This window comes from Neomonachus schauinslandi, chromosome 10 (genome assembly GCF_002201575.2).
Source record: "Neomonachus schauinslandi chromosome 10, ASM220157v2, whole genome shotgun sequence".
In the NCBI taxonomy this organism is placed as follows: Eukaryota; Metazoa; Chordata; class Mammalia; order Carnivora; family Phocidae; genus Neomonachus; species Neomonachus schauinslandi.
In genome coordinates, this window is record NC_058412.1 from 116838313 (window position 1) to 116860528 (window position 22216).

Genomic DNA, 22216 nt, shown 5'->3' on the forward strand with positions numbered 1-22216 from the left:
TCCATTATAGATTAGTTTGCATTTTCTAGAACTTTATGTAAATGGAGTCATACAGTATGTACTCTTCCCCCCCCCCCCCGGCATATTTAACTATAATTATTATTTTAACTATAATTATTTTGAGATTCATTCCGTGTGTATCGATAGTTTGTTCCTTTTTCTTTGCTGGGTAGCATTCCATTTTATGAATATATCTCAGTTTGTTTATTCACTTGTTGATGGACATTTGGGTTTCTAGTGTTTTTGCTCTAATGAACAAAGTTATCAGGTACATATCTTTGGGTGGACATATTTTTCATTTCTCTTGGATAAATGCCTGTGATTTGACTGTCTGGGTCATATGATAGGAATATGGTTAACTTTTTAAGACAGTATCGATCTGTTTTTACAAAATTGTTATACCATACCATTTTTATTCTCACCAGCAGTGTATGAAACTTCCATTTGCCCCGTATCCTCACTAATTCTTGGTGTGGTCAGTGTTTTTTGTTTTAGTCATTCTAGTGGGTATCTTGTGCTTTTAATTTTCATTTCCCTTGTGGCTAATGATAATGGGCTTTTTCCATGTGCTTATTTGCCACTCATATATCTTCTTTGGTGGCGTCTGTTCAACCTCTTGCCCATTTTGGCAGGAGGAGGGGGAGTTGTTTGTCTTATTGTTGAATTATAACAGTTCTTTATATATCAGAGATACAATCTGTTGTCAAGTAAATGTTTTACATATAGTTTCTCTGAGCCCATAACTTGCTTTTCATTTTCATAGTCTTTTGAAAAGTTTTAAATTTTGCTGAGATAAAATTTTTAAATTTATTGCAATGTTTTTTTTTTTTTTTTTTCCCCATATGAGTAAACTTAGGTAGTCAGTGTCTTTCAAGGGATTCATTTTATCTTAGTGGTGGAACCAATTGGCCAAAAGTTGTTCATGAGTACTCCCTTATTTTTTAATATCTGTAGAATCTGTAGTGATGTGCTCTCCCTTATTCCCAATGTTGGCCATTGATGTCTTCTTTTTTTTCCTAATCAGGCTGGCTACCCATTTTGTTGATCTTGTCAGAGAATCAGGTTTTTCTTATTGATTTATCTCTACTACTTTTTGTTTTCTATGTCAGTGATTTCTTCTTTGATCATTTTTTTTCCTTCTGATTACTTGGGGGTTTAATTTGCTATTCTTCTGATTTCTCAAGGTGGGAATTGAAGATCATTTAATTGAGATCTTATTTTTTTTTTTTAAAGATTTGTTTATTTTAGAGAGAGAGAGAGAGAGAGAGCACACAAGCAGGGGGTGGGGCAGAGGGAGAGGGAGAGAATCTCAAGCAGACTCCCTGCTGAGTACAGAGCCTGATGTGGGGCTCGATCTCACCACCCTGAGATAATGACCTGAGCCCAAATCAAGAATTGACCACTTAACCAACTGAGCCACTCAGGAGCCCCGAGATCTTATTTTTTAACATGTTTGATGCTATAAATTTCTCTCTAATTGCTACCTGAAGCCTGTCACACACATTTTGATATGTTGTATTTTTAGTTCAGAATACTTTCTGATTTATCTTTTCATTTCATCCTTGACCCCTGAGTTATTTAGAAGTGTGTTATTTACTTTCCAAATATTTAGGGATTTCCCAAATATCCTTCTATTTTTTATTTCTACTTTAATACCATTGTGGTCAGAGAACATCCTTTACGTTATTTGAATCCTTTTAAATTTATTAAGACTTGTTTTTGGCCCAGAACATAGTTTATGTTGCTAAATATTCCTTGTGCATCTGAAAAGAATGTTCTGTAAATATCAACTAGGTAATACAAATAACTCTTAGGTATTGATCTTATATTAAGCACCTTTGCTATGTCTCGTTATCAGTCTGGTTTTGTTGCAATAGCAACTCTGCAACCTCAAGGACTTTCAGTGACAGATGTTTATTTTTCACTCCTGATACATCCATCACTGGCCATCTGAAGTTCTGCTCCACATCTTTATTTTGGGATTCATACTAAAGGAACAGTGTTCAGTGGGATGTGACTTTCTCATAGCAGAGAGAAAAGGCTGATTAATGCAATAAATCTTTAAACTTCTCCTCTAAAGACACCTATATTACTTATGCTCTCATTTTATTGGCCATAAAAAGTCACATGGCCAAGCCTGATGTCCGTGGTGCGGGGAAGGAAGTATAAACAGTGATGTGTTTGAGCTAGCTCATACAGGCTCATGAAAGCTTACTGTGTGCCTCTCTTTCCAACACCATGTTTAGTGGGATCACATTGGTAACTTGAAATCTGGTAGAGTGGGAGTATTTATGCCATGTAAACTGGAAAATAAAACAATCAGCACTTTTTTCCTGGAGAACTACTCGTTGAACTTTTAGTAGCAAACCCCTGGGTATATGCCCTTTTTAGGGAGTAGCAGTTAATAAGTGGGAATAAGATTATTTTCTGTCACATTTCATTTCAATAATTTATTAGTTTGTGCGTGTGTTTACATTTTACTAGCTATGACTTTTAATGCAAGATTAAATAGGAAGGAGTAGTGATCAAGGGCAAACTTTTCTTATTCCTGGGTTAAAGGGAATGTATTTTATTGAGTATAATGTTTGTTTTGAGTTTTTTTGGAGATAGCATTTATCAGATTAAGGGGATTTCTTCTCTTATTGATGTCACAGATTTTGCATAATTGATCATTCAATTTTATCAAAAACTTTTTCTGCATTTATCGAGATGGTTTTTTAAAGTATGGTGAAAATTGCATTAACGGATTTTCTAATGTTGAACTAACCTTTCATTCCTGGGAGAAGCCCATCTTTTTTATGTTTTTTAGGATTCTGTATTTTATTTAGGATTTTGATACCAATACCTGAGTGGGTTTGGCCTGTAAGTTTACTCTCAGAAAGCTTTTGTTTGTTTGTTTTAGCTTTATAAATGAGTTGAATGATGCTTTATTAAATGAGTCGAATAATGTAGGAGTTTAATATTAGAATTACTTCCTTGAATATTTGGTAGAACTTGATAGTGATTGCTTCTGGACTTTAAATTTTCTTTGAGAGAAGATTTTTAACTACTGATTGAGTTTTCTGAATGGGTATAGACCCATTCAGGTTTTCTTTTTTATTTTTTTTTTTTGAGTCAGTTAGGGAAATTTATATTTTCCTAGGAATTTGTCCATCTTACCTGTTTTCCAAGTTTCTGGTTTAAAATTATTCCTTATGCTCTGTTGGCTTAATATCTGCTGTATCTGTAGTTCTCTCCCTTTCTTATCATACCCATTACTGGTTTTTTTGTGTGTGTGCCTTTTCTCTCTTTCTTGATCACTCTTGCCAAAGATTTGTCCATTTTATTGGTCTTTTTGAAGAACCAGATTTGAGCTTTGTTGATCCTCTTTATTAGAGATTGGCAACGAAGGCCTGTGGAACAGATCTGGCTGAGGCCTGTTTTTCCAAGACCAACAAGCTAAGAATGGTTTTTTGTATCTTAGAAGTGTCACATATATTTTAAAACACACACAAAGGAAAAGATGCTACAGAAACCATATATGGCCCATGAAACCTACAGTATTTTCTGTCTGGCCCTTTGCATAAAGTTTGCCAATGTGTGCTCTTTAGAGCCCTGGTTTTTGGTCACTTGATTGTTCATCTTACTTTACCATCAGCTCAGCCATGGCATAAGTGGTTTCTCTGCATACCGGGCCTACCATAGTGCTATACACCAAAATCTTAACCTCTGTCTTCTACATATTTGTTTTGTTCTCTGGCAATTAGTTGAGCAGTGGTTGGTACCAGTAGTTTATGAAAAATGGATGGGAATAGAAATGGAAAATTGAAAAACTATGTCTAGCAACAGAGAAGACCACCATTATTCTGTTTTAGCGGTGGAGTGTCTCTTAGCATCTCCCAGAGCACCAGTGTTCTTTGGCACAATAGTTTGAGAGCAACTATGAATTTAGTTATTTTGATCTCACTGTCTCATTCATAGAAATCCTGGATCCTGGAAGGTGATCTTCTACTCTGGGAGCTGAAAGGAAGTGAACTTTATCGTGTACATTGTAAAGCAAACAAAAATTATTTCATATGGCATTATCCAAGTTTCTTGCCAGGATTAATTTGTGGTTCACAATATCATTTAAAGACTGCCTGCCTGTCACCTTTTTTTTCCCATTTGTCAGTCCTTTTTAATCTCATTCCTAGACTCCAGACCCATACGTTTAAGCTGGACATCACTGCTGTGTCTCATAGGCACCCCAGGTTCAATCTGAATTCAGTCCTTTTCACTCCTAGTATACTATTACTTTGCTTTTTTTTTTTTTTTTTTTCCCCATCTCTCTGCCTCTGATATATTTTCCCTCTGTCTTCTGCTCCCCGCCACCAGCAAGTACTTTTCGATCCACTATGGCAGGTGTAATCTTTCTAATACACAAAATCAGCAGGCTTCATGTTTTGCTGCTGCCCTTTTGCTCTTTGTATTCTAGCAGTACCGTGCACCGCTTCCCTGAATGTGCCCAGCTTACTGTGTCTTTGCATGCGCTCTTCTTTCCGTCTGCTTGAAACACCCTCTCCCTTTTCACCTGTCTGGGAAAGACATCCAGTAAAGCTTGGTTCGGGCATCATCTCTTTTGTGAGGCCTCTCTGACTCAGATACGGTCAGCCCTCCTTCCTGCGTTCATGTTCTACTTTGTAGAAGAAAACCTTCACTGTGGTGCTAGGCTTTTCTCAGTATACCCATTGTCTGCATACCTGTCTTCGCCTGTGAACTGAGTTCCTGACACACAGGAGCTGTGCCTGCCTCTATGTCGTCACCTTCTGTCAGGCACCTGTTAGGTACCTCATGTATTTGATGGAAGAACAAATGAACAAAAAAAGTTATACTCAGAATGCGTGTTTATTGCAAAAGTGTTTTTGTATAATAAAGAACAAGCTAATTAAAACAACAATGGAGAACTTCCCTCTCCCCATCCCTTCCTCCTCGTCAAAAGGTTCATTTTGGCAGGATAAGGAGCAGTAGATGACTGTGTGTCATTTCCCACAACCGCCCACTTTCATAGAGGCTAGCATTCATTTTGGTCCTGGTGTGATCGACAACCTGATGAACCCAGACAAGACTAAGATAAACTACTTGTCCTCCAGTAGAATAAATATTTCAAATAAAGTCAACCCAAGAAAGTCAGGCCAAACAGCTATTGATTGCTAAAAGCCTGAACTTAAGCCCAATGAATATTCCAAAGTTCACCTCCATGCAGCTTGCCTAAATGGTGATCAATATGCAATTACTGCCCCCTTTAAACATGTCTTACACTGCCGACGTGAAGAAGGGTTTTACTTTTTAAATCTTTTGTTTGTTGAATTTGCTTAGGCAGGAAAAAAGAGAGAGAGAGCCTTGGCTAAATCAGAGTCTTTTACCTTTAGTATTTCCAACAGTTCTGTGTTATTTGTGAAATATTTTGAATGTATGCTGCATGGTAACTGAAGGTGCCCTGGTACATGACCATCCTTCATCTCAGGAGGCCTTTTCCTAGTGACTAAACAATGAGGATATTATAGCTTGGTTTCCTAATTTCTGCTCACATCATTATGTGCCCTAGTCATAACCTTTGCAAATTCAGGTTTGTGAAGTAGGATGCTCAAGTCCAGCTACAGTGAAAACAAATAGATTATTTGCCTAGTTTCCTGTTAGAATTCCAGCTTGGTGTCTTTTTTTTTTTTTTTTTTTTTTTTTAATTTTTGGTTTTTTTTTTTTTTTTTTTTTTTTTTTTTTTTACCAGTATGGTGTGCAAACTCTTTGTCATCTTTCACTTACACCATTGTCATGGTCTCCTAACTGTCCTGCCTGCTCCCCAGCTCTGTCTTCACTCTAGTGCCTTCATCACATGGCTGCCAGAGTAAGCTTTCTAGAATGTATCCATCTAGTGCCCTCCTTTTCTTCAACATCTCGTGGCTTCTCAACATCTGTGGCATGGAGCCCAGGGGCCCCAGGCAGCACATCTAGGGCCTGTTGTGACCTCTGCCCGCCTCTCCTTAGTCATCTGCTAACCCCGGTCATTCACAGCTACCTCTGCTTTGCCTAAGTGGCATGCTCTTAACGGTCTTCGTACCTTTGCACGTGCTGTGTACCCACTCTGTCACCACTGACTTCACTCTCTCCTCTCTGCCTGGCAAATGCTCATTCTTCAGACTCTGTTCAGATGTTATCTGCCGTCCATGTGACGCCTTCACTGACTTCTCCCAGATAAAATTAATTATCTCCACCTCTCACCTACTTGGACTTAATCTCCATTGCTTTGGGCTTTTGAAATTATTTATATTTAACTGTCCTTAAATTGCTTAAAGACAGGGAGCTTAGAATTACCAGCAGCTGGTGTATTGCCTGCTGCATGAAGGCACGTACTCAGTAGTAACCTTTTTTTTTCTTTTAAACTCAGTAGTTGTGTTGAATGTCATTTGTGAGTATCTGTGGGTTATTTTGATTAATTCTATGGCAAGGGGAGTAAAGGTAAGAATATTTATAATACATCCTTGGTCTTTTGAGGTTGGCATCAAGTAAGATGTCCAGCTTTGCTCAGTCCAGGTTTGCTGGGACTGAGAGGTTTCCCAGGATGTGGTACTTTCAGTGCCAAAAATGGAACAGTCTCAGGTAAACCAGGATGGGCTAGCACCAACGGGCCCTATCAACGAGCTTTTTACGTACTCCCCTTTTTTCCACTCACTGGGACTCAATTTTGGCTGGCTGTCTGACCTAAGATAAGCATGCCTTGTCATCCTTAGCACTTTAATAATGCCATGTCTTAATATTGTTTCCTCTACAAAAGGCTATCCAAAGGGATGCTATTTCTGATTCCTTTTCTTTGGCTTTCAGGTGAGAAATTGGGTGAAGGGCTTTGGGTTATGTTATTACCACCTTTTTGGTAAGGCTTGCCTCCCCTTGCCTGATAGTCACCTTACTCCATCTGTCCATTCTCCCCTTTTATATCTTTAGTATCCTTATCACCACCGGCTTCTCGATGCTCTAAAAATATGACTGAATTTTCCATATTCTTAAAAATAATAATTAAAAAAAATCTTACCCTGGTTTCCCTCTTAAGCTGATGGACTTTCTTCTCCAGGCTTTACTAGGAGTAACTCACACTCACCCCTCTTACTCTCACCTGCTTTGAAATACTTACATATATATCTTTCTTTTCCTATACTCCCCCACATATACATAATCTCTCTCTCCCTCTAAAGTAACTAACACATAATGGTCTCAGAATAAGTGTGTTGAGTTATATCTTAACTCCTAGAACCAGTTCTTTACTTGGAGGTCTTATTGTGTCATACAAGATCTTTGGTATAGCCCATGTTTTCCCCTCAGATCTAAGCTAGGAATACCGTTCCTTTATGCTTCAAAAATGCAGGCTTCTGTCTCTTCTTTGACCATGCCGGCCCATTTCCACCGTAGGGCCTTTGCATGGGCTCTTCCTTCTGCCTTTAATGTTTTGCCCCTAAACTGTACAAAACCGATTCATCTCAACACTCAGATCTCAATACAGATGTTACCTTTAAAGAGTCCTTCCTTAATAACCTAACCTAAAATATCCTCTTTCATTCTTTTACATTGCATTATTTCCATGACAGACTATCAAGTATCTTGATTTTCCATTTGTCTCCTGCAGTTAAGAGTGTAAGCTCCATGAGGACTGGGTCTTGATCTGTCATATTCACATGAGATGTATCCAGTAAATATTTGTAGATTGAATAATACATGGGGGAAAAAGTTATTTGCCGACTTCTACTTTTGCGTGATGATTTCATATTAATTTAGTCTCCCCAAATAGATTTACATGTTTTTGAAAGGAGAAGCCATGTCTTAATTTTTGTTTTTCTCTTGTGTCTACTACAGTACTGAGTAGTTCCTCAGTAAATACTGAATATTGGCTTGGTTGGTTGATTTACCAGGTATACTAAGGTATGAAATGATTGACTTGTTCCTATCTCATAGAGTGTTAAAGAAAACACTATAAGGTTATAGAAAATTATACTCCTTAGAGAACTGTTTGCAAGAACAGTAGCCAGTGACAGGGGAAAAATCACCTTTATTTTTTCTTGAAAACAATTTAACTCTCCTAAGTCTAAAAAGTAATACATGTTCATTATGGAAAAATAAAAGATACTGAAAAATAGAGAAAGGAATAATAAGATGCAGAAAGCATTTGACAAAACCCAGCACCTTTCATGATAAAAATAATACCTAAACTAGGAATGGAAGGGAACTTCTCCAACCTTTCATATTAGAGCATCCACAAAAAAATCCACAGCTAATATCATACTTAATGGTGAAAGACTACATGCTTTCCCCCTAAGATCAGCAACAAGACAAGGATGTCCGCCTTCACCACTTATATTCAGCATTGTACTGGAGGTTTTAGCCAGGGCAGTTAGGCAAGGAAATGAAATAAAAGGCATCCAGATTGGAAAGGAAGAAGTAAAACTATTTCTGTTTGCAAATGATGTTATCTTGTCTGTAGACAATCCTAAAGAATCCACCAAGAAGTTATTAGAACTAATAACTGAGTTCAGCAAGGTTGCAGGATAATATAAAGATTAATGTACAAAAATCAGTTGTATTTCTGTACACTTGAAATGAACAGTCCAAAAGTGAAACTATGAAGACAGTTCCATTTACAATAGCATCAAGAATACAATACCTAGGAATAAATTTAACAAAAGAAGTGCAAAATTTATACTCTGAAAACTACAAAACATTGTTGAAAGAAATTAAAGCAGAGCTGATAAATGGAAAAATATTTCATATTCATCGATCAGAGGCTTAATATTGTGAAGATGGCAATACTCCCCCAAAATGATCTACAGATCCAGCACAATCCCTATCGAAAGGCCAGCTGACTTCATTGTAGAAATTGACAAGCTGATCCTAAAATTCATATGGAATTGCAGGGGACCTAGAATAGCTAGACAGTCTTAAAAGAAAGAAGAACAATGTAGGATTCCCAATTTTAACACTTACTAAAAGCAGTGGTTGGTAATCAAGACAGTGTGGAACTGGCATAAATTAATAGAATATATTTGAGAATATTTGAGAAGATAAAACTGTGTGTCTATGGTCAGCTGATTTGCAACAAGAATACCAAGACCATGGAATGGGGAAAGAATAGTCTTCAAAAAATGGTACTGGGACCGTTGGATATCCCCATGCAAATTAATGAAGTTGTACCATTATTTCACGCTACATACAAAGATTAACTCAAAATGAATCAAGAACTAAATATCAGAACTTAAAGTATTAAACTCTTAAAAGCTAACATAGGTGTACATCTTCATGACATTGGATTTGGCAATGGTTTCTTGGCTCTGACACCAAAAACACAGGTAACAAAAGACAAAACAGATGAGTTGGACTTCATCAAAATTAAGAACTGGTGTGCTTCGAAGGATACCATCAGGAGAGTGAGAAGGCGGCCCCTAGAATAGAAGAAAATATTTACAAATCATATATCAGGGACTTGTATCCAGAATAAAAAGCTCTTGCAACTAAGTAATAAAAAGAATTAAGCTAATTGAAAAAGGGGAAAAGGATCTGAATAGCCTTCACCTATGAGATAGGAGCAAGTCAATCATTTCATCGTAGTGTACCTGTTAAATCAACCAACCAAGCCAATATTCAGTATTTACTGAGGAATTACTCAGTACTGTAGTAGACACAAGAGAAATAGATATTTCTCTGAAGAAGATATACAAGTTTGTAATAAGCACATGAAAAGATGCTTGACAGCATTAGTTATCTGGGAAATGCAAATTAAAACCACAGTGAGATACCATTTCACACCCACTAGGATGGCTTGAACCAACAAATCAGCTGACAAGTATTGGTAAAGAGGTGGAGAAGTCAGAACACTTATACACTGCTGGTGGGCATGTCAAATGGTGCAGCCAGTTTGGAAAAAAGTCTGATGGTTCCTCAGAAGGTTAAACATAGAATTACCATATGCCCCAGCAATTCCACTTCTAGGTGTACATACATCCAAGAGAAATGAAAACATATGTCCACTCAAAAACTTGTACAAGAATGTTTTTAGCAGCATTATTCATAATAGCCAAAAGGTAGACACACCCCAAATATTCATCAGTGGATGAACAGATAGACAAATTGTGGCATATCCATACAATGAACTATATAATTCAGCCACAAAAAAGAAGGAAGTACTGACACATGCTACAGCATGGATGAATCTTGAAAACATGATGCTGAGGGGAGGAAGCCAGTCACAAAAGACCACACATTGTATGATACCCCTTACTTGACATGTCTGGAATAGGCAAAGCCATAGAGACAGAAAGTAGATCAGTGGTTGCTAGGGTAGGGTCGGGTGGGAGGGGAGGGGGGTGACAGCTAAAGAGTAGGGGATTTCTTGTCAGGATAATAAAAATGTTCTATAATTGACTGTGGTGATAGTTGCACATATCTGTGAATATACTAAAATTCATTGAATTGTACATTTTAAATGGGTAAATTGTATGGTATGTGAATTATATTTTGTTAAAGCTGTTAAAAGAAAGAAAAAGGAATAATAAGGCAATTCATAATCCCTCCACCCTGAAATAACCTCTGTTAGCATTTTGATCTATTTCTTCCCAGTCTTTTTTAATACATATTTTTCACATAATTGAGGGAATGTTTCATATAGAATTTTGAATATTACCCTTTGTGCTTATCATTCTGGCCATAGGAATTCATTCATTCTATGATAGACTTTCCTAATTATTAACAAGTATATAATATTCTGTGCAGATCTATCATTATGTAATAATATTCTCATTGGTGGGTGTTTAAGTTGTTTTGTTCTTTCCTTCTTTTCCCCCCCATTTTAATGAGTACACCCCCCCCCCTTTTTTTGGAGACTAGAACATCCCCATGAAGTGCCTTATATGAAACTTCTTTTGTTCCCAGAGAAAAGAAGATCTCCCGGAGCAGTGCCCTCAAAGTGCTGGACCATGCCATGATTGGACCCGAGGGCACAGACAATTGCCATAAGTTTGTTGATATTCTTGGCTTACGAACCATCTTTCCTCTCTTTATGAAATCTCCCAGGAAGATCAAGAAAGTAGGAACCACTGAGAAGGAACATGAAGGTAGGGTTCACTGGAAAAGTCAGCCTACTAATTTAGGAAGAATGGAGGGAATGAGAGCTACTTTGGAAAAACTGTGATGTGCGGTTGAGGAGCGGACTCTGAGACCGGAAGAGTCCCACCTTTTTCTTTTCTTCCATTTTCTGTGCATGAAAATGCAGCCTGGAGACCCCAGATCACTGATGGTCTTTGTTGCATTGGTTCTCTGCTTCCTTAAATCCTGGTGGTTTAATTTCCTTCTGGCCTATTAATAAGTCTGTGCGTGAGGGTTTTGTTTTCTTCACTGTAATTTGTAGTGAGGTGTCTCTCTGATGGAAGACCCTTTTGAAAAGAGAAATGAGGTGGCAACACATGTCACCTCCAGAGTGGTGCTTTCATGTATTTCTGTATTAAAGTATGATTCAGCCAACATCAGGAATTACCGAAATAAACTATTTACAGCCAAGGTTCCCCTTTTTATGTTTCTCCTCCCTGATGGTGCACACTCCCAGCAAAATGCTGCCATGAATTTCGATGTTGTAACCAGAGTAGTTATTGCTCGGCCGATCTCCTCCTCCTATTGTCTGGTGGCCTGCTGCATCCCTCCCCCCACCCCCCGTAAGTAGCTGCAGTGCAATCTGGAAGGCCAGGAATTTATGAGCATTGACAGTTCTGCTGGAGACTAACAGACACTTGCACTGGGGAATTTACATGGTTGGATGGTTATTTTAAAGTGTGGGGAGGGGGCAGAGGAGCTGGTGTGTGTGAGAGAGGAGGAAAAACCTGAGCTGATTGGCCCATTTGGTTGTCTTGTCAGAAGTTAATGTTTGTTCCATGGTTTGGGTGATTTTTTTTTGTCAGTGATTGGTAGAATTGGTGTGGATATCTACAGGATCTTTTGGATTCCTCACCCTCCTGGGTAGAAGTTTGAGAGTTCCTGTCTATCCCTTCTCAAGTGGATTTGGCTTAGCCTTTTCCAACTCAGTGGCTAAAGGGAAGGTGATGTGACTGTCTTCAGTGGTCACTTCCAGCAGTGTCTTCTCTGATCACATCAGCTCTCCAGAGACAACAGAAAGTCAGGCTGGGGTGGAACTGGCAGGGCAAAAAACTGGACTTGAAATCTGAGAACAAGGAGAGAGTTTGGTTCATCCCCAATCAGTTATTGGCCACACACCAGCTGTGAACACGTTAACCCCACTGCCAGTCTGTTTCCTCTCCTCAATGGGAATTTAGCAAAATGAGGCCCCAGGAAAGTGAATGGGTTGTTTTGGAGATCTAAGAGACAAAGTTTTGCAGACAGTCATCAGTCATTGGACACCTGCCGCATTTCTGGCACTACTGGGTTATGGGCTCTCTAATTTAGGCCTCACAACCTCCGAAGTAGATCTGGTTTTTAGGTAAGGGAATCAGCTGAGAAAGGAACCAACCTGTGGTTCTACGGCTCACTGGCTGTGTGACGACAGACCTTTTACTTAATTTCTCTGGACTGCATTTTCCTTTCGGGTCTGTAAAATGAGGAAACTAGACTAGTGAACTAGAAGCTCTGATACCTATACCTTAAGATTCTGAGGCACAGGCCCTAGTTGTCAAGGCTTTATCCTATCATCCAGGAAACTCACCAGGAACTGTGCCGTGGCTGACTCGGGATTCTGTTGAGAGACCTGATGCATCTTGAGCATGCTTGAAGAACGGTACAGTAGGAAAACAGCCCTTAGCAGGCTCTTGCTCTGTGTGCATGGTACTGCGTAGAGGAAAAGTGACAGATTCAGTGAGCAGCTGTTTCCTTCTGAAAAATGTGCCCAGTGGCGTGCTGGTAACAGTACATTTGCTTTAGAGTATACCTGCATTAGAAATTTGATAACATTATATTAGTGAGGGCAGTGGCTTGGTAAGACAGCTCCTGGAAGGCATGTTTGGCCTGTAATGGCTGGTGAGGATGAGCTCTGCATTCTGAATACACCAACACCCAGACAGAAGAAATGAACCCCAAAGAGAAAATGCAGCCCTGGGCCTCCTCCCGCCCCTGCTGGTGGCTGGTGCTGCTCCTGGCACACTGGCCCTCACGCCTTGATGGGAGTGTGAGAATGGAGGCAGAGCAGAGTAGGGCAGGGGCACATGGTGCAAGGTTTCTTTGTCCTGTCCTCGGGGTTATTCTCCCTGTGCTGGCCCTTCTGATGCAAGTGGACCAGGTTTGTGTAGTAAGTTAGAGCACAGCAGCCTCAGACCACCAGGAGTATCTGCAGACATGCCCAGCTCATTCTTGCCCCCAGGCTTCTGCCGTGCTCTCCCCTCCATCTGCAACAATTTTCTCTGACCTGTCTGTCTGGATGCCTTTCAGTCATCCTTCAGGTCCTTAGTTTTTTTGTTTTTTGTGTCTTTTTAAGACTCATTCATTTTAGAGATAGAGACAGAGCATGAGAGGGAAAGAGAATACCAAGCAGACTCTGGGCTGAGCACAGAGCCCAACACAGGGCTCGATCTCATAACCATGTGATCACAATCTGAGCCAAAACCAAGAGTCAGATGTTCAACCGACTGTGCCACCCAGGCACCCCTTCAGGTCCTTAGTTTTGATGTCACTTTCTCAGGGAAGCATATGATGAGCCCCTAGACTAGCATAGAGCCTCCTATTACATGGAGTCTTGGTCCTAGGACTTTGCCTTCATAGCCCTAAGATGATGGAACCAATGGCCTTGTCACCTCTGGGTCCCAGGGCTTAGCCTGGTGCTCCGCATGTGGTAGACGCACAGTAAACATTAATTGACTGCATGAATGAACAACCACTTCTCTAAAGGACTGATGGTTAAGCACAAACATGGATTTGGGACTCTCCCTAGAACCCTGCAGGGTTGAAGTCAATGCAGTTGACTTTAGTAGATTGTTTGAAAGCAAAAACAAATGGGTTGCTAGCCATAAGTTTTACTTTATTCCGTTGGCTTTGAAATTATGGCAGAAGCCCTCCTTTAGAGCCATGCCCTTAAGAACCGCGTCTGAAATTGAATAAAGGAAACCTCATTTAAAATGGAGTGAGGAGGCCAGAAGGGGGAGCTCTCATCCCCTAACACTTGCTGTCAACTGCAGACGCCAAAGGGAAGAGACATATCTTGCACTCCCCACAGGAAGAAGTTTATACTTTACTACCCCAGAGGAGGAAGAAAGATTTTCCCCTTGCCCAGCAACAGCCTAGCCAATGAAGAGCCACTACACTCCAAACTCCTGGTTTATATGGGTGTACTTTTGTTTATAACATCCCCTCAGGACGCCCCCCCCCCCAATAAAAGAGCAGTCTTCTCCTTTGTTCTCTGGACTTGCTTATAGTTTTGCCATAGCTTGAATGGCCTGAATTGTAATTCTCTACTAATCCTGAGTAAAACCATTTTTGCTGGTAAAATAGCAGTTTTATTTTTAAGATAGCGTACATTATGTACATTATGGATAGAACTTCCTTATATAAGTGAGGCCACCCTATGACAAACTTCTTTTGGTAATCCAACAACTCCTAATTAAGCACTATAGGCTGAGAATTAGCTTGCCAGTCCAGAACCTCTAGAGGGCTGCTCTGTGCTCCCTCCCTTTCTTGTCAAACCTCAGGGACTCGTCACATATGAGAGTGAACTGTCTTTAAGTTCATCCTGGTCCAGTCTCAGCACTTGTCACCTCTCAGCACCTTCCCCCAAACTCTTAGGGTAGCAGTATAGCCTGGTGTGGTACAGATAGATGTGCTGCTTATCAACCATGCGATCTTTCTAAACTCTCTGAGCCTTAGTTGTCCTGTCTGTGAAATGCTAGATGTACCACGTGAGGTGGTTGTGAGGGTCAGGTGAAATGACCTATGTAAACTTAGTGTGGACCTCAGAATAGAGTAGGTACATTAAGAAGTACAAGTTCTCACCTCTACCAATCCTGTCTCCACTTCTGCCCATCGTGGCCTTTGTTCCATGCACCCATTCTCCTTAGAGGTCACCAGGAAACCAGGCTGCCCACACCTGTGGGGCGGGGTGGGGCCCTAGGAGGGGGCTGGTATGTGACTGGGAGAGTGAGTGGATTTTACTGGCCTGCGGTGTAATTACTCCATGATAGCTGCGTGAGACTGGGCAGACTGCTTGTTGATGGGCATGTTAGGCGTCATGATATGCTAAATAGTGGGGTGGCGTAAAAACAGCTGTGTTCCCCAAGTCGACAGAAGGGGTTGGGAGAGGAGAATCTCTAGATTAAGGTGACTCTAGAGGGGAGGTAAGAAGCAAAAACCACCCTTATGGCCTAGAATTGCTGGTAATTTAGTTCCGCTTTTGTTGAGTTGGGCTGGAGAAGGACAAGAATTATTGTAATTGAAATCCTTTCAGGTTTGCATAATAAAACCTTCAGAAATAGATCAGGGGAGGCACTTAACTTGGGGGTTGGGTTGGAAAGAAAAAATTTGCCTTTGGGTATAATAGCATGATTGGCTGCCTCCTTGATTTTATAAGGATTAGCATAGTATGCGTCGTCTCCTTGGTTTAACTGCTTTAGAATGGGAGGGAAGAAGAAAAGAGCTGGGATCCAGAAATGGCATTTGACCTTTACTTCTTGTCTCTTTTAAAATTCTTATTAAAGTAGGTCCAATTGTCCTTGTATTGCTTCATTAGGTAAGTGAGTTATTGAGTTTGTAGCAGTTCTAGTTAATTGCGCTGTTTTAACATGGTTCCCCTGGAGGCTGTTCCGAGCTTTAAGGGAGTGAGCTACGAAGCAGTGTGTAGGTGTGTGGTGTGCATGCTAGGCATATGCACACATTCTACCTCATCAGCAGTGACAGCAGTTGATAACAGGTCAGTGCTTTAAAGAATGCTCTTCTGTCATCTGCAAAGAATTGTAAGTGATTCCAGCGGACTCCATGCATCAGGAAGTGTGTAGTTGTCTGGTGCTTCTCGGACTCCCAGCAGCCAGGAAGCACAGACCAGAGCTCCTGCCACCTACTCACGTTGGAAGAGGGAAATGGCAAAACCTTTGCTACCATCAGAAGAGAAGCGAGTTTGGTCAGCATCAGTGAAAAAGAAACATTTTTGATGCCTCCACAGTGGCTTGTGCCAATGACATGGCATCGTTTGGGGCTGCCTTTTATCAGGGATCCTGCTATGTTCAAAATTTAACAAAGACAGGAACGAAATTCTGGGGGATGTGTTCTTCCCTGGTATTCCATCTCCAGATCCTTTTCCTTGGCTTGTCCCTGTCCCTCAAGCGTTCGGTTTTGCATGGGTTGGCAGTGTCTTCCCTCAGTTGTTTTTGTGTTTTACTGTTTATACTGTCCTTGATTTCATCTGCTTCCTGCAGCTTTAACCCACATTTCTTTGCTGTTGATCCCCAAATCTTCCCAGGCTCTAGTCAGTTCAGCTAATTAACCAGCAGACAATTCCATCAGACAGGCCAACTCAGCTCATTCAAAACCACACTCATTCCTTCATTGCCCAAGGCTTATCTGCTTTTCCTGTCTGGGGAATGGTCACAGCACCACCCTCCACTCCACCACCCAAGGCAGAGATCCATGCGCCATGCTTCACTCTCATAGTCCCCACATGTAATTGATCATAAGTCCTGCAAATTCTGCCTGAGTCAGTCCTCTCCAGTACGACTCTGCCCTTTATCACCTCTCCTGTCACTACAGCTTTAAGAAGTCTCTCTGCCCTAGCCTCCCAGCTCTGCTGTCCCCTCAAAATCTATCCTGCATGCCCCCACCCAAATGAGAGAGACACTCCCAGCCCACAGCTGTAAAATTACAGTCTATGGGAGGGGGGACTAAACATAGGGAATAAAGCAGTTTCACATGTATTTACCAGAAAACCATATTAGCAAATGCAAAAACATACATACCAAACAAGAATTACTTCATTATTAAGGGGAACAGGAGAATAGGAATGCTTAGCGAGGAAGGCACTGCTGGTGGAAGGCAGAGGAGGGGAATAGGATAGAAGCAGACAGTGCAGGGATTTCAACCTACTGGCTTGTTGTTACCTGTATTCAGCACCTGTAGGAGTGCCTTTACACATCTGATCATGTTTGAGTCTTACAGCCACCCCACAAGGGGAGTGGTATTTCTCATTCTGAAAATGAGGAAGTTGTCATGACTTCAAGTCATATAATGGGTGTCTAAACTAAGACTTACACCCTCAGCTTCTGACCACAAATCCCACACTCATTGCATGAAACAATGCCATCAGTATGTGCTCTTCTGGATCCACGCCAGCTTGTTCTTCTCTGGGTTGCTGGTGAAATCAAAAGTTCTTGACCAGAAGACCTTGGTTCTAATCTTGGTGCTTTGACCCAGGGGCAGGTCATCATGATGGTGGAGGCTCTAATTACTTCCCCTTTCGAATTGCACAAGGTATTAGGAGCAAATGGCAAAATGACTCAGATTGTGTCTAGGCAATGCTAGTGCCCTTCACGGGGCTCACTCATGGTAGATGCTCAGTAAATATTGGTGGGATGTATAAATGAATTTATTTAACACCAACATAGCATTAACCATGACAGGATCAAGGCAAATGTCAGTAGTTAAGAGCATTGCACAATTCAAGGGATTCTTACCATGTTAACCAATGTATGGTTCTCCCACAAGGCCACTCAGCTTCTGTCCCACAGTAGTGTTTAAAACATATTTGTTTATTCATCTGTAAGAATAGGATTAATACCTACCTCCTTGGGTTAGTGTGAGAATTACTACTGTGAGATGACTGGCTTAATGCAGAACTAACATCATGTGGGGGTTTGATAAATATTAGCTTATTATAGATTATTATTTTAATACTGACCCTAGACATCATACTATACTAATACTTGTTATACTAGAGGTTGTAAAAGCCTAGAGGAAGGAGTATTCTAGGGATTCCGGGAATGCTTAAGAAAAGAGATGGCATTTGAGTGTTCCTTGAAAGATACATAGCATTCCTTCTTATACCAGTGAAGGAAATGCCAGAGGGACAGTGGGCGCTAAAGCATATATAGCTAGTTATTGTGATATGGATGATAAAGAATATGGGCTTTTGATTAAGACAAGACTTATGTTGGTGTCTTGGTCTTGTCATTTACAAGCTGTGTGACTTTGGGAAAGTTGCTTAACCTCTCTGAGTCTGTATTTCCTCAATTGTAAAATTGGGATGATATTGGAATCTAGCTCATAAGGGTTCTATGTGAGGATTAAGTGAAATAAGACAGATCAAGTGCTTATTAGCACAGTGTCTGCTTCCTTAATATTAGTGGCTGGGATGAAGATGGGTTTCCCATTTGTGTTCTTCTTTTTTCTACTCTGTTGGTGATTCTTAAAGTTATCTACCTAAAGAAATGCCTTCCCTCCCTGAATCTGCCATTCATAGCTGTCTGTGGACTATAAACATGTCGGTCCCATGTGGAAGGTAACAGAAAAACCTTCCCCAGAGAGGACATACCAGGGAGCCCCTTGTCCCCACGTCTCCATATCGTCTGTAAACAGAAATGTCGAAGATTTTTGTCCCCCTTTTTATATTCCCCAAGCTTGAAAATTACAAAGGGTTGGTTACAGTGGTCAGAATAATGAGCAAGTGAAGAGCGAACGGTATTTAATTTTAAGAATAGCATTAAGTCATGTACTAACAGGCACTTTATGTTAAACGAGGATGGAAATGTCTTGCTGTTGTTTTTGTTGCTATTTGAAAACCTCATAATTGAACAGTTTCTGGATCAATTCCTTTTCTCTCCCTCCAGCTGCTTGTCTCATTCCTGACCTCAGATGACAAAATGTAGGGATGCTGAAATAAGCAATGTGTTTGGGTTCCTTTCATCAGGCTTGAGGGCATGATTTTGAGTGTTGCACATCTGGCTTGCTAACTGGTTCCAGTCATATTAAGGATTTACCCACAGGCCCTTCCCAACTAGAGCACAACATAGTTGTTTGCCAGTGAGGAAGATCGTGAAACAGAGGATTTATTTGCCATCCCGGAAGAAACTGCTCTTTTCTTTTGTGCAGGGGAAGAGGGAAAATAAGCTCATGGCCAGCTCATATTTATTGGGCATCTGCTAATAGACTCAGGGCTTTACAGGTGTACATACGTTATGAATTAGGCAGTTTAATCTTTTTTTTTTTTTTTTTTAAAGATTTTATTTATTTATTTGAGACAGAGAGAATGAGAGACAGAGAGCATGAGAGGGAGGAGGGTCAGAGGGAGAAGCAGACTCCCTGCCGAGCAGGGAGCCCGATGCGGGACTCGATCCCGGGACTCCAGGATCATGACCTGAGCCGAAGGCAGTCGCTTAACCAACTGAGCCACCCAGGCGCCCCAGTTTAATCTTTTTAGAGATGAGTCTTAGAGAATTTGTTAATTATCAAATACCTTTTAGCAGGTAAGTTGACAAAAGCAGAATTTGAGCCTAGGTCTGCTTCCAAAGCTCTTTCCCACACCAGGTTGGCTCCAGGGGTCTTCTGGTTGGCATCCAAAGGCAACGCAGAGCAGGGGAAGGAGGATTATCTTTGGAGGCCGACAGACCTGGCTTCAAATCCTAGCTCTACCCCCAAACTAGCAGGTAGCCTTGGGCAAGTTATTCTTTCTGGATTTTGAATTCCTCTTCAATCAACAAGCCTGATAAAACCTTTCTCAAAGAGTTTTTTGAAGAATAACGATCAAGAGCATCCTACATAGCCTAGCATGTGACAATTTAATAAATGATAATATAGCTACTGCAGATCAGTCTCCTTTCAAAATTAGTCCTCTCAACCTCTTCCAGTTTTTACGTTTACATGTAGGATGCCAATTCATTAACTTTTGTGGATGTGAAGCCCAGTTGTGGACCAGGACTTCATGTATGGACAGGCTGGGTCCTAGCAAGGCTTCCGAAGAGATAGGACAGCCACTATTTATCTTGATGGGCCCTCAGTTATAATCCTGATCATGCTAGCCCCGTCAAAATATATCATATCACGAATGAGGTACCAGACCCTTCTATTTGAATTTGACTCACATGTCTGTTTCTATAGATAAGAGCCCTGAAGGTAGGTTAATGAGGCTTCATTCATTCTTTTATTAACAGACCACTAGCCCCTATTTTGTGCCAGGCTTAGTGCCGTAGATGGAAGGTGAACAAGCTCACAGCTAAATTAGGGAGACATAGAAACCTGTATTTATATTGCAAGGTAAAAGGCGGAAGTAGCGTGAAGCGCTGTGGGAGCAGGGACCAGGGGCTTCCCATCTGTCCTAGGTGGTGAGGAGAGCAAGTGGAGATTAGAAATCACTCCACCTCAGATACATGGCTCTTGAGCCAGTGGTCAGTGTGAGTTAGCCAGGTGAAAGAATGTCAAGTGAATAAAGCAGCATGTATAAATAAAAGTTGGAAAGGATAGACTGTAGTGAACCTTAAACCTAGCTGCCTATAAGAATCATCTGGAATCTTGTTTCAAATGTATTCTTCTGGGACACATTCTCACGCTTTCCGGTTTCACCAGTCTGCATAATGTCGGCAGATCTATGTTTTTATTAGGCTTCCCAGGAGTACCCTCTGAGACCAGTCTGGCACCAGCCATTGGTGAGAAGAGCATAGAGCCGGAGTTGAGGTAGTTAAGCAGAAGCCAGACCTTGAAGGATCCTGCAGAGCTGTTGTGAGGACTGACTTAGTTAATACGTGTATGATGCTTAGGACAGTACCTGGCACATAGTAAGCATTTATTGATGTTGGTGATTATTGCTGTTCTTATATTATTTCATTATGTTATACCAAGAAACGGACTCCCCCCAATTTTTACAGATCATGGTATAGTAATAATTTTAGTTGTTTTGACTATCTCAGCTAATTTGGCAAAAATCTGAGTGGAAAGGATGAAGGAGAAACAATCACTCCTGTTTTTCTTTTATGTTTTTCATTTTGCCAGGTAGAAACTTAGTTCTCTGGTGACAGCATTAGCTGAATACTTATTTTGAATATAGAATTTTCCACTGGTACATTTATTATTTTGTCAATATAACTCTGTTAGTTTTCATTTATAATCTTGATTAAATTTTATGGAACTAGTTTAGTATGCAGTGCATCTCCTTTATGGAAGTAAGACAAATATCAGGAATGTGGAAGTAACCGTAGAGAAGTAGCCAAACTTTTTTAGGCTATTTCTCCAGCATTTTTAGGTGGTGCCAAAATGAGGAAGTAACTTCGGGGCCAGGCAGCACCTGTGGGCTCTGGTTTATTAAAATTCAACACATAATCTTTACTCAGATGTGCTTCCTAATGTTCTCATTTGGGAGCGTTTCTTGTTCTGAGTACTCTGGAAAGTTTTTACATTCATTATCTCATTTTACCTAATCCCCACAATTAACCCCATGAAACTTGTGTTATTACCCACATTTTACAGGTGAGAACACTGAGGCACAGAGAAGTTGTTGTCTTGAAAAATCACACAGCTAGTACATGGCCTTTACTAGGATTTTTCTGTGGCTTCGGTTTCTGTTCCTAAACAGTCCTATCTGCTTCCGTTGCAATTGCCTGCCTTTAAACACTTCAGTCAGCACTGGTCTGTTTTCTCCCTCTGTGGGGCCCCTTTTGGGAATGAGACATAAATCCATAGTTTTTGACCCCCCACTGATCAGTATCACTCAAAGAGCTTTGACAAAATATGCATGCCTGGGCCCCACTTCCAGAATTTCTGAGGACTGGGACTCTGAGCACCTATCTTTGTACAGCTTCAGAGCCTGTTGCTTGGCTAGTTCTGAGAACCACTGGCTAGAATGTTCAGAGTGCAAGCATAGATAAGCATCCTTTTTGCTTTCTCTCTGTGCCAAGAGAAGATTCTTGACATGGTGGGTCTTAGGGGGGGCTTGCTAGAAATGGCTTTGTTGCTTTCTCTGAGTATGAATAAAATAACCTAATGTAGAAAATTCAAGCATTGTGGAAAGGGTGGAGGGAAAGTAAAAATCACCCCCAGTCTCACCACCCAGAGTTAATTACTGGAAGCATCATGGACACCATCCATTCAGACATCTATGTTAGGAGTAGGGGTTGTGTATATGTGCATATAATTTTGTGTAAATGGAATCATGGTGTGTGTGCTGTTTTGTAACCTGCTGTTTTTACTCAGTGTGTCTTGGGCATATTTGTCCGGGTGAGTCTTTTATAACAGTTAGGAAGCTAGACTATATTTGTAGAAGGCA

The 22216-nt window shown here is 40.7% G+C and overlaps 1 protein-coding gene across 3 annotated transcripts in view; it reads left to right on the forward strand.

Annotated features, from left to right (window-relative positions):
• CTNNBL1 (catenin beta like 1) overlaps positions 1-22216 on the forward strand; it is a 156278-nt gene that overhangs the window by 82842 nt on the left and 51220 nt on the right. For all 3 annotated transcript variants that reach the window (XM_044918492.1, XM_044918493.1, XM_021688906.1), the window contains exon 11: positions 10924-11105. In XM_044918492.1, coding sequence (XP_044774427.1) covers positions 10924-11105 — 182 coding nt within the window. The remainder of the gene's footprint in view (positions 1-10923; positions 11106-22216) is intronic.